This window comes from Blastomyces dermatitidis (assembly GCF_000003525.1).
Source record: "Blastomyces dermatitidis ER-3 genomic scaffold supercont1.11, whole genome shotgun sequence".
Classification (NCBI taxonomy): Eukaryota; Fungi; Ascomycota; class Eurotiomycetes; order Onygenales; family Ajellomycetaceae; genus Blastomyces; species Blastomyces dermatitidis.
This window is the reverse complement of record NW_025544784.1, coordinates 109,651-123,382: the sequence shown is the minus strand read 5'-3', so window position 1 is coordinate 123,382 and position 13,732 is coordinate 109,651. Positions and strand designations below refer to the sequence as shown.

General features: G+C 38.5%; 2 protein-coding genes across 2 annotated transcripts; both read left to right on the top strand.

Moving 5' to 3' along the window:
- The first annotated feature begins 863 nt into the window (after nt 1-863).
- On the top strand, nt 864-4,489 carry BDCG_08330 (serine palmitoyltransferase). Its single transcript, XM_045424112.1, has 5 exons — nt 864-1,444; nt 1,638-1,738; nt 1,862-2,372; nt 2,485-2,976; nt 3,151-4,489. Exons 1-5 carry the CDS (start codon nt 1,214-1,216, stop codon nt 3,340-3,342), a joined length of 1,527 nt encoding a protein of 508 aa, XP_045272896.1. The 5' UTR covers nt 864-1,213; the 3' UTR covers nt 3,343-4,489.
- Nucleotides 4,490-4,677: 188 nt separating this feature from the next.
- On the top strand, nt 4,678-9,041 carry BDCG_08329 (murein transglycosylase). The gene is made up of 3 exons (XM_045424111.1): nt 4,678-6,877; nt 7,082-7,227; nt 7,314-9,041. The coding sequence occupies exons 2-3, from the start codon at nt 7,155-7,157 to the stop codon at nt 8,489-8,491; spliced, it is 1,251 nt and encodes a 416-aa protein (XP_045272895.1). The 5' UTR covers nt 4,678-6,877; nt 7,082-7,154; the 3' UTR covers nt 8,492-9,041.
- The last annotated feature ends 4,691 nt before the right edge of the window (nt 9,042-13,732 follow it).

Sequence of the window (13,732 nt, the reverse complement as noted above, 5' to 3'; positions counted from 1 at the left end):
GCTGCACTTCTGATCTCAAAAAACCTCACGCGTGCCAAAGCTTTCATGAAATAGAAGTATTATTACAAGGCCTGTGTTAAAGAGGTCAACTGTTTGAAATATACATGTTGAAAAGAGAATATAAAGAAGATAGAGAGACAGAGGGATAAAAAATAATGTATATCATAATTGGTTTTTCATTGCTACACATTTTCCAGTCATTTTTTGTACCTGTACTTGATTTAAAGGCGAATTTTGTATACAGCATCGTGTATAGTTACTCTGGTGAGTGAGGGTGTCAGGTCATGTGATCTGGCTTACTAATCCTTCCACCATATAACTTCTCACAAAGCTAGTAACCTTTCAATCACACAAGCTTTACACCTTTCACAATATATCTATAATTGAAGAATAATAATAATAATAATTATATAAACTTTTAAATACTTAGTATTTAATTACTCTGAAATTTTAACTCTTAAATATCAGATAATTAATAACAGTGTTTCTCAGATTATAACTAATCTGTAAATCTCAATTCATAAGTTCAGTAATATAGTTAATGAGAGTTATATAACTAGAAATAAAGACTATAAAAGAAACTTAATTCAGTTAATTTAAAAAAATTTTAATAGAAGTATCTATAATTTTCAATAGAAAATAATACTGATAAATAAGATAATTTTTAAAATTAGTAATTGTATAGATTGAATTCAGTGATATTACTAAATATAATACTTGATTTTTTCAGTTTATAACTTATTTATGATGATTTCATCATTCATTCATCATTATACTATGATTTACAGCTCAGTGACCGTGTTGCCAATTGAAATGATGGAACAACCATAATCCGGTCGTGTAATAATCCTACGTTCTTCCGGTAAGGATGCCAGGTGATAAACTCACGTGACATGTTGTCTCCTTCGGACAATGGAGAGCCGCATTCAAGAAAACCTATCTTGAACTTCTCTCTCCCCCCATGCCCTAATTAATTGATATCTCAATCTCCTATCTCCTCCTTTCATCCATTCCTCTCTCCCTTCTGATTTGTACTGTACCTCTATTACCTAATAACCCTCTCCTCCCTCTCTCTGTCACCGCAGGCAATTTCAAATAGTCCCCCAATCTAACCCCCGGACACCTCCCTTCTCCCCTCTCCCACTTCCCACTTCACCCCGTTATCCGAATGAATAACATATATAATTAAAAGATAAGAAGGTTAGAACAGGATATGATGGACCTGCACGAAACCCAACGCCTCTTCCTCGAGTACCTGCACGATTTGAGCAACCAGTTCCACCGCGTGCCGGGCTCCGCCATCCTCCTGCGCTACATCAAGTCGTCGTACCAAAATGACCCCGTCCGCTCCGCCGTCGAGCTATTCTTGTTCCTCTTCGCGGTGAGATACCTGCTTGCGCCCAAGTATTCAACGAAGCCGAATTTCGTGCCGTTATCGGAGGAGGTTAGTTTTTTTTTTTTTTTTTTTTTTTTTTTTTTTTTTTTTTTTTTTTTTTTTTTTGGCGCGTGGGGGAATTGCGGGTTAGGGGATGCAAGCTTGGTATGAGATGGGATATGGGATATTGATATTGGGTTGGTTGGGTTGGTTTCATTGTGCTAACTGGCTGGCTGGTTACATTGATGCGTTGCGGATATAGGAAATTGATGACCTGGTTGAGGACTGGACTCCGGAACCGCTTGTAACGGCTCCTTCAGCGCGGGATGAGGCGGAAGTGGAGAAACGGGTTGTGCTCGCTGGGTATGTGTTGTTCTCTTTTCATTTAATTTTTAAAAGAGCGAAATGCCAAAATAAAGACGATATTGTGACTCCATATACTACACACCGTGCTAACATTTTTTTTTCTGCTTTCAAAATAAACAGACCAACAGGCCCTAAGTCGAAACTCACCAACGGCCGCACCGTGATCAATCTCGCCTCTCACAACTTCTATAATCTTGTCACGAACGAAAACCTCAAGGAAAAAGCTATCCAGACCCTCCGCACATACGGCGTCGGCCCCTGCGGACCACCCGGCTTCTATGGAACACAAGACGTACACATGCGCACTGAGGCAGACATTGCGGCCGCCCTAGGCGTACCTGCCTGCATCGTCTACGCGCAAGCGTTCTCTACGATATCTAGTGTTATCCCGTCTTTTTCGAAGCGTGGTGATATCATTGTTGTGGATAAAGGAGTCAATTATGCCATTCGGAAGGGTATACAGATCTCGCGTAGCGCCGTGCGTTGGTATGAACATAATGATATGGAGGATTTGGAACGGGTCTTGAACAAGATTACGAAGGAGCAGGCGAAGAAGCCCTTGACGAGAAGGTTTATTATTACCGAGGCGCTGTTTGAGAGCAGGGGGGATATGGTGGATTTACCGGCTATTGTGCGTCTCGCACTTTTCTGTCTACCTCTTTTCTTTTTGCCCCTTTTCATCCCTTGGTCTGCCGTTGTGACAAGCAAAGCAGCTGTAGAAGCTAACTTTTCATAATGAAAAGATCGAGCTTAAATTACGTTACAAATTCCGATTAGTCCTGGACGAGACCTGCTCGTTCGGCGTCCTGGGCCGCACCGGCCGCGGAATCACAGAACACCAAAACGTCGACGCGACAGAGGTTGATATGATCGTCGGCTCGCTGGCCGGGCCCCTTATTGCTGGAGGCGGCTTCTGCGCTGGGTCAGAAGAAATTGTCCACCACCAGCGCATCTCCGCCAGCGCGTACTGCTACTCCGCCGCGCTTCCCGCCCTGCTGGCCACGACGGCTAGTGAAACCATCACCCTCTTGCAGAATAGTCCCGACCTTATCACGCAGCTGCGGGAGAATATCAAGGCGATGTGGGCCCAGCTGGATCCGCGGAGTGACTACGTCTACTGCACGTCTGCGCCGGAGAATCCGGTTATCCATCTCGTGCTGAAACCGGGTGTTGTCGCGGCGAAGAAGCTCTCCAATGAGGATCAGGTGGCTGTGATCCAGGATATTGTTGACGAGGTATGTTTCCTTCCCTCACATTCTTCGTCGTCTCTCCTCCGTTTAGCCTCTTTTTTATTCTTTCTCTTTCTTTTTCCTCCCCGCGCCTTTTCTTTTCTTTCTTCTCTTTTCTCTGCCAATTTAAATACCATTCACCTCATCCCAAGCCTAACCAACATATAAAACGTTCCTCAGGCTCTCGCCAATGGCGTCCTCATCACCCGTTGTAAGGCCATCGAGGACGACGTGATTCCCAAGCGCATTGCAACTCCCGCCCCTCCTGCTCTCAAAGTAAGCTTAACGACAGGCATATCGCGGAAGGAGGTTGAGAAGGCGGGAACCGTAATCCGCCATGCTATTACGAAGGTTCTCAGACAGAGGCGATGATATTTGTTTCGAGGTGCGGCTGGCTTGGCTTTATGGGGGCTTGGGGGCTTTCCAGCGTTCTTTTCTGATTTTCATGATGCTGGCTTTTTTTTTCTTCTTCTTCTTTCCCGCATGGTTGTGGGGTTTTGGTTTTGTCTTTTCTTTCTACTACTAAGATAAAGGCTTGGGAGACTTCTTGTAATTCAGTACCACCCCCCCCCCCCCCCCCCCCCCCGGGGGGGGTTTTTATATTCTTATATAATAATGTTATTCACCTGGTCACCTACTTTTGTTCAACTCACCTGTACCCTATTATCCTCCTTATTTTTCTTTCCCCGTTTTGTCAATACATGTTGCCTTGTTTACGACGAGACTGGCGCGAACTACTGGCCATAGCTTCACTCTTGTTCACTCCTGTCCGACGCCTGTTGATTCTGTTCCCCCTTCCCTTCCTGGGCTCCTCAAGGATAATGTTACATGTATGAACCCCATAAGTGTAACCGCAGAGATTGCTTATCTGTACAGGATATTTCATGTCAATTCCAATTCCCTGGTTATGTGCCGGCCCAGGTATGTGTGTATATACATACATGCATCCATATACAATAATTCGTTCGATGTTTCAGAAAACCTCGACACCATCATCGTCATACGGCTTACATCAAACTGGTCAGCCCGTCTTATCCCCTCTGCTCTGCCCAATCGATCCCCCCATACTAAGGATGCGTCCTCAATCACCCAGTTTTTCTGTACCACCCTCCACAACATGTCATTCTATGAAACAGGACTGCTTATTGAATGAACTGCGTTTGTTATTTAATCAATGAGACCCAAGGGGAAGAGGAAGGTGAAGTAGTACATCAGCAACCTGCTAGCTGGTGATTCTCGTTTGGGTTTGGGGAGGTTAGGGTAAGTTTTTCTCAAAATTTTGAAAAAGAGAGAAGAAGGAAGTTTCTTGTTGGATCGTTCCCTGCTTGGATTGGATTGGATTGGGCTTTTGGGTTTGGTTTTTCCATCGTACCTGAGCTCCATACGTGGGTGAGGATGAGTCGTTGACAGTTGGCAGTCGGGATGATTGAGCGTATGTAGTTGGGAGCGGGTTTTTGGCTAGGGTTCTACTCTTTCTTCTTTTATATATATCATTTTTAACTAAGGTGTATCTTCTCATTCGCTTCATCTAATTCAACGGGAGTGTACTATTATTTAGTAGAGAGGATTGTTGTTTGCAGCCTGTTATTTGGTTAAGAGCCTCATTCCCACGACAACCAAATCAGGCCAACCGACTTGGGAATCCAACACCATTCCATTCACTCACATGCACAAAGAGAACCAACAACAACAACAACAACAACAACAACAACAACAACAACAACAACAACGCCGCCTCAAGTCTCTTTTCACAACAATAATGTCTTAGTTGTATCCGGGACAGTTTTCCTTATAAATAGAACGCTACATTGAAACCAAACAAAGAAGCAACATAAAACCTCAACTGCGACCTTATTTTCTAATGAACAGATCGGAAAAGGCCACATTGTCAGCCAGCTTGCTGTCCTGTTAGGTTTGCGCTACAATCGCAACAGTACTCTTGACCAGGCCTCTTTGGAATAATGAACGCATCAAGCCTCGGGTATCCCCTGCCAAGCCAGAGTCTTGTGTCACGCATCGTGTGTCGATTGATCAAGCTGGTTAGGTAGACCCGACGTTCAGTCCAATTTGATATTCCCAACTACTCTGGTTTGGTTCCTGGAATTTGCCCCGTCTCTCTTGAGAAAGTCTCTCTTGGGAACGAAAACGGGGCGTCCCGGAAAACTTGCCAACGAAACAAAGCAGCGAATGAGGGAAACAGAAAACGAAAATCCAGAAGGTTGTGTCGCGTTTGAGATGTCGTGGCTCCAAAGGAGAAAAAAAAGAAAAAAAAAAATCAATGCTGCGCTTGGCTTCGCTCTCTTGTCCTGGACCCTCAGTTAGATTTTTGATACAGTGATACAGGGGTATCTCTGAACGCTATATGTCAATCTTCACTAAATAGGGGCCGCTACAGTTGGCTGCATTGCCTGTTCAATAATGCAGTCGCTGATTAATGCGCCGAGGATACACCCTGCTGATTGGCTGTCTGTCTACCTTGCATATCCCGTTCGACAAGCATCCAAGCCATAAGGAGATGAGATGATGAAACCGGACAAACACGGACGCGGAGACGTCTACGGGAAATGGCGGTGTTAATTCGACTCCCATAAACAACTACGCACAAACGGTGAGAATGAGGTACGGTACGTCCCATTTGGACAACTCACCGACAAAAGCGTAGAGAAAGAGAATGGTATCGGATCTCCTCAGGGCAACATATGTGGCACTTCTTTAATCAGTTTACCGATTTCGCCTTTTTGCTACTTACAATCTTCTCTTCAAAGGAGAAAAGAAATTACCGTGTTTTCCTGCTTTGGGTTACCGCTCAGCCAATCTCTACACCCCATCGCCAACTCCCAACTACTAACAAGCACATGTACATGTTCCAATATGTATAGCAGTTCTTGCACACCCTAAGAAAAATAAAACTGGATCATGTTGCGTTCCTGGCCGATTTCGTTTCTTTCCAGTTCAACGCCGCCATTGCCTGTCCTTATCACCTCAATCTCCTCAGACCATCATTCATTCCCTTTGTTGGCAAGAGTTGATGCGCTGCCTGAAGTCGCCTTTCTCCGCGACTCCGGTGTTGGTGTTGCCATCTTGTTCGCCTCTAAACTAAGTCGATCTGTACTTCTTTCACATAACACTCGTTACTTTATTTTATTCCTTCTTCTTCTTTTTTTTTTTTTTTTTTTATCTGTTTTAAATTCTTCAGGCCGAGCCTGGGGTTGGCTGCTGGTAATGCTCCTTTTTGTGAGCCCCGGCTTATTCCACTCCTTTTCTATTTTTGAAAGCTTTTATCTTTCTCACTACTAGTCAGTCTTTATCGAGCTATACTCGGTTGTCATTGCTCAACTAGTGTCTGAGATTTCTCCAGTCGGGGATTTTTATTTTTTATCATTCATTTTATTCTACTTACCTTCGTTACTTCTTGAGGGAGTCCTCGGCTTTGACCTTGCACCCAGTGCGCGATGGCCTCCTGAATACCTACCTGCTTCGTCTGGTAGTGATATATTGAACTCAGTCCCTCCTTATACCCTCCCTATTCAGACACCCTTGCCTTTCGCCCCTGCGAAGCAGTCCTATCTTTTACAAATACAAACTTAACCATGCGTTGTGAATCTCTTGAACGCCAATCTCTCAATTAGCTTGTTTCATCAAGCTCCAACAACCTTGCACTTCATTGCAAAAGGAAAGAATCCCGTCGTTCATATCGCCGGCGTTGACAAATACAACCCTAGCTTCTTCGTGCACACACCAACATATTGATATACTGGAGTGGCCAGGGTCTCATTTTCCTGTTGCTGGGGCTAAATACCACCACGAAAACAGTCTCACGTTCACAACTTATACTAGCTCGTGAACTTCGAATCAGTGGGCTGTGGAGATATATATTCAACCCACTTGTTGTATGCCCTATTTCCGGGTGAGTGAAGTTTCCTTCTATCGTGTCAATTTGTGAGATCCAACCTTTTCTTCCCTGTCAAGGCTGTCCTCATATTGCTCCATTTAATTAGAACGAGGGTCGCTGAAAAGTTTTAAAGCTGCATTCTGGGCATTTACATATACTTGTTTACCTCTGCTCTTGTAATTACGGCTTCCTCTTGACTGACTGATAATGCACACACAGCGCTCCTCTCATCCCACATAGAGGGCCATCCATCCTTGGGAAATCTTCACATACATTGCACAAAAGTAAATACATGACAATGAAGACTGGTATCTTCACTATTACCGCGCTCTCTTTTCTAGGAGTAACAGAGGCCCTCCCGAGACGTAAGTTCTCTTGTTTTCTGCTTGTAATATGTACTACTATACTAAACTTAGCCATGAGATTGGAAGCTGATATATCTTGACGGCAGCCTACCGACCTCAAAATGCCAAGCGCGCGACCTTGACTAAATATGTCATCGTTGATGTGCCTGGGGTCGTCGTTTGGGTCAACCAGAATGGGAAACCTATTAAAACTGAGACCAAAGGCCTGGTGTCTACTTACACGGCTCCGCTGTCCACTGTCACGCAACACCTCCACTCGCCCAAGGGTCTAGCAACCAAAAATGTCCAACTTCCAGTTTCACCACTGCCTCCACTTCCACTTCCACCACCACCTTCAGCTGCTGCTCCCACACCTCCTGGAGGCAAATCTAACGTTGTTGACTTACCCAACTTGCCTCCACTTCCTTCGCCCAGTAAACCTTCACTTCCACTCCCTCTACCACCACCACTATCATCTCCGAAGGACCCCGCGGCCCCTAACTTACCCACGAAGGGATTGGGAGTATGCTACGCCCCATACCGAAGTGACGGCGGATGCAAATCTGAGAAGGAAATCGACGACGACTTCTCCAAACTAGGCAAATACAACGTCATTCGTTTCTACGGCGTTGACTGCGATCAGGTCCCCAAAATCGTAGCTGCCGCTAAGAAGCACAACAAGAAACTGTTCGCCGGCATCTTTGACATCAACGATCTCGACAACGGTTTACACACTTTGATTGAGGGCGCCAAATCCGCCTGGCCAATCATCACTACAGTCTCTATCGGCAATGAACTTGTAAACAACGGCCAAGCCTCTGCCGATGCGGTCGTCAAAGCAGTAAACACCGCCCGCTCGAAACTGCGCGGAGCGGGTTACAAAGGCCCTGTCGTCACTGTTGACACTTTCGTCGCGCTTATCGACCACCCAGAACTCTGCAAAGCCTCCGATTACTGTGCTGCGAACTGCCATGCCTTCTTCGACCCCAATATCGACGCGTCTCGTGCGGGGGAGTTTGTCAAGGACCAGATGAAGCGTGTGTCTGCTGCTGCAGGAGGGGGAAAGATGACTATTATTACGGAATCCGGCTGGCCGAAATCCGGACAATCGAATGGGAAGGCAGTGCCGTCCAAGAAGAACCAGCAGCTGGCGCTGCAGAGTTTGAACAACGCATTTGCGAATGATGATGATGCTGGATTGTTTTTGTTTTCTGCTTTTGATGATCCGTGGAAGAAGGATATTGCGGGAACATTTGGATCGGAGAAGTTCTGGGGGATTTTGTGAAAAATGTTTTTGGGGCTGCTGTTCAATTTTTGGAATTTGGCATATTTATCTTACATTTTTCTGTTTTCGGAGGGAGTGTATCTGTGAGCTATTAGCGAGCTTGACTCTCTTCTATATTGATTTATAAGTGCAGGTGTTGGAGTAGAGAACAAACATTGAAGAGGTGAGTGAGAGGAATGTAGCAGCAGTGTTACCACAGTAATCACCTCACAATTCACACATGTAATAATATAATCTAGCTACAGTGTCACACAATGAAACTTTTAGGGCCTGTTCGGTGACCCCGTCCAGGGCCCTATAAATCCGTAGAGTGCCAGCTTGTACGACCCTGGACGGCTCTGGCCGGGGTTATACACGCTAACCTGGCCGGATACCAAGCATGCCAAGCTGGCAGTCAGATTCATATTATAGAGTTCAACGGTGTAACTATTTAGTTGAAAAAGTGATAGATCTAAACCTATTCAAGTTAAATCTGTAGTTACTGTATACGCTGGAATGATGTGCTGACACATTCCAGTGTGGCCTGCAAATTGTGGAAGGTGTAAAGCTTGCTTGATTGAAAGGTTGCTTGCTACCTTGCAGGAAGCAGAAAACTTGACCTCGCTAAGTGCGCCACTTGACCTCGTTATGTAAGCTGACCTCGCAAATGTGGCCTGTGCCACTACCTGACCTCGCTCAATACATCTTTTCTTGTAATTTGAAACCACTCAATTATTTATCATCAATTCTACAATCAATTCAAAATCAATTTAAAATCAATTTAATACTGAAATTATTCTTGAATTTAATAATAAAGTAAGTATTTATATAATTTACACTGAATTAATTATTAACTGATTTTCAATCAATTATTAATTACTTAAATATACAGATTGAATTTATTTTATTACTATAATTAATTAATAATTAATTCAGAATCAATTCAAAATCAATTCAAAATTAATTTAATACTGAAATTATTCTTGAATTTAATAATAATACTGAATTGATTATCAACTGATTTTCAATCAATTATTAATTACTTAAATATATAGATTAAATCTATTTTTATTACTATAATTAATTCAGAATCAATTCAGAATCAATTTAAAATCAATTTAAAATCAATTATTAACTATTTTTATCTTGATATATTTTAAAATTCTGTAAAACATCTCTTTATATTCTGTGAAAGGTGTAAAGCTTTGTGTGATTGAAAGATTGCTAGCTTTGTGAGAAGTTATATGATGAAAGGATTAGTAAGCCAGATCACGTGACCTGACATATTCTATATGAATTTATCTGTTTATTTAATTGATTATAAATCAGCTATACATGCTTTGATTGATTGATAAGCTGAATAAATAAGTGAATTGAAAGATTGAAAGTCAATTATCAACTGATTATTACTGTATTGTGCGAGGTCAGAGTCATGATTATGTAATAAGATTAAGTGACACACTTAGTGAGGTTAAGTTTTCTGTATACACCTTGCTTCTATATACACGCTAGCTTGTGAAAAGTTATATGATGGAAGAATTAGTAAGCCAGATCACGTGATCTGACACTCTCTTGAAGAATAACGTTGTTGTGTTATATGTGAAGAATAGTTGAAGATTCACTTATTCATTCAGCTCATCAATCAATCAAAGTATATATAGTTAATTCATAATTAATTAAATGAACAGATAAATTTATATAGAATATAAAGAGATATTTTACAGAATGTTAAAATATATTAAGATAAAAATATTTAATAATTAATTTTAAATTGATTCTGAATTAATTCTGAATTGATTATAGTAATAAAAATAGATTCAATTTATATATTTAAGTAATTAATAATTGATTGAAAATCAGTTGATAATCAATTCAGTATAAATTATATAAATACTTACTTTACTATTAAATTCAAGAATAATTTCAGTATTAAATTAATTTTGAATTGCTTTTAAATTGATTCTGAATCAATTGTTAATTAATTATAGTAATAAAATAAATTCAATCTATATATTTAAGTAATTAATAATTGATTGAAAATCAGTTGATAATTAATTCAGTGTAAATTATATAAATACTTACTTTATTATTAAATTCAGGAATAATTTCAGTATTAAATTAATTTTAAATTGATTTTAAATTGATTTTAAATTAATTGTAGAATTGATGATAAATAGTTAAGTAATTTCATATTATAAGATAAGATGTATTGAGTGAGATCAGATAATAATATAAGTTACATTTATAAGATTAGCTTATATAATGAGGTTAAGTAATACACTTAGTAAGGTTAAGTTTTCTACTTTCTAAGATAAAGTTTTCTGCTTTCTGACTAGATTGTGAAAAGTTATATAATGAAAGAATTAGTAAGTCAGATCACATGACCTGACACTCTCACTTATCAGAGTAACTATACATGATGTTATATACAAAATTCACCTTTAAATCAAGTACAGGTATAAAAAATGACTGAAAAATATGTAGTAATGAAAAATCAGTTATAAGATATATTATTTTTTATTTCTCTGTTTCTTCATCTTCATATTCTTCTTTCAACACATATATTTCAATGTTTTAAGTGATTTAGTAAGCTTATCTGCTGTGTTCTTAGCAGATGAAATATATCAGATAGTTATCTTATTCTTATAGATAAGATTCTGAAGAATGTGAAAACAGACCTCTATATACTTCAAGTAGTATGAAATTGCTTTGAAAGAGAATAGCTCTGACAGATTTATTATCAGTATAAATTATATAAGTCAGATTATTAGCTGTGATAGAAATAAGATAATCATCAGTATTCAGATTATTAAGATAGAATGAAATAAATTCAGTATCTTCTAGAAGCTCTCAGAGACAGATAAGCTTATATATAGTCTCAGAGAATGCAATATATTCAGCCTCTGTTAATAATTTAGAGATCTCTGTTTATCAGTAACTCTGTCATACAATAAGACTATCTGTTTTATAGATGATATAATCAGTAGTTGAATAAGATTCTGAATCTCTATCAGCTTAATCAGTATCTGTATATACTACAGGTTCAATTTCAGCACCTCTGTGATAGATTATACTCTTATTAAGAACTCTGTAGATATCAGAGTGTATACTTGTATATACCTCAGTTCTTTGATATAGACTGAAAGCTGAATCATTTAAGAAATTCTGTAGCAAAGCTCATATCAGAATATGTATTGAATATTAGATATTACAGAAATCTGATACTGAAGTAATAGAATTATAGAGTAAATTCTGCTATATATGTAATTAATTTCTCATTATTATTTATAAAATCAACATTCTTCTTTATAGAAGTGAATGTAGAATAATAGTTATTTATTGAAAACTTCTTCAGAAGGTTTCTTATAAAGAGAAGTTAAAATAATGTTAATAAAGTTAAATCTCTATCAATCTTTATACTCAGATAGTGATTGTGTGATTCAAAGATTGCTTAAGTCAGTGTATGATTACAGGCGTACACCGGCTTCTTATATACATTATCTAAATTAATTAGTGACTGCTAGAGCTTCTTTACATTTGTAAGTGTGTTCAGAAGCAGCTGTATTATTATTCAGCAGTTATATATTCTTCTTCTTGAAGAATAACATTGTTATGTTATATGTGTGTAGTCTATCTACGCGAGTTACACTAAATGAATAGGTTGAGGTGGCACATGACTAGAGTAGATATAGTAATCACTAACACTCTCCCTTGCTACACTGTGATCTATAAGCTGCCACTCAGAGCCTCTCTCATTCTCAAATCTTTCAAAAACATAATAATAATTAATTACATTAATCAGACTTTGATTTTCTCATTAGAAAAGATGTCTGTACAGCAATAACTGTAAAAATTAAGAAATACATACAAAATTCATTGATCTGCTGTATTATTATTATTATTCAATCATTTCTTTCTGATCTCTTTCAAATCAATTCTTTTGATAAAATCTTCAAATGCAGGCTTTATCAGTGACTTGATAAGTCTGATAGCTATATTCACTGTAGAATTAACATGTTTCATCATGATTTTCTCTTTTTCAATTAAATTGTGAAGAATATGATATCTGATCTTGATATGATATAATCTTCATATTAAGAATTCTCTCTTTGCTAGATTAATTACTCATTATTATTAACTTATAGATATAAGTATATTTTTGCTTTTTCATCATTCATCAACCTGATATCATATAACATATCATTTAAGCAGACTATCTTATAAGCTGTCTTACTAGCTGTAATTTATTCAGCTTCTGTGATTGATTTAGTGATAGATATCTGTCTCTCTGACTGTCATGAGATCAGTAACTCATTAATCAATATAATATAGCTGATAGTCAATTTGTATTGAGAATTCACTTCTACTCAGTTCAAATCACAGTATATTACAGAACTCAGACTGTTATTACTGATCTTCTTTCTGTATAATATGCTATAATTTTTTATCTTCTTGATATAATGTAGAACATGCTTCAATGCTGCTTAACATACTTTGTATGAATATGAGTTAAAATATGAGAGATAGTTGATCATGAACATCAGGTCTGACTGACTGCTTGAGATTAAATACTGCAATGATCTCAATTCTTGATGATATCTTATAGCTGTAAAGTTGTTATTCAATTCATCATTCTAATCAGGTGAAAATTTCAGTTGTATGCCTGTCATCATTGAAGTTCTCACAGAGTTGACCTTATTCATTTCAAAATCTTTCAATATTTCTTCAACATAACAGCTCTGTGTAATCACTAGATTTTCATCTCAGTATTTAATCTTTATTTTCAGATAAGATTTATTCTGTTTAACTTCTTTTATCTTGAATCTTTTTCTAATTTTTATTAAAATTCACTCAATTTCACTCTCTTCAGGCTCTGTGATTTGACAGTCATTGATATATAGTGTCAAGAATAACTTATAAATTGAATGATAAAGAAATCTGTTATTATAAGATAAGATCTTGAATTCTAGATTCATCAAGTATTCTGTTATAAGAAAATATGATGTTCTTACTACCTGTTTCATTCTGTATAAGCTCTGATATACAAGCTCTACTAATTTACTACAACTGTGCTTAATCTCTGTAAGTAGTTACATAAATATCATCTTATTCTGAGGCAATACTCTATTCAAAAATGCAGATATATAGTTAATTAATCTGACTTTTCAACTCCTTACTGTTAATATAGTGAATAAGCTCTGTAATGTAGATTCAGACATCACTACTGTATATAACTTATTATAATAAATATCTTGTTATTGT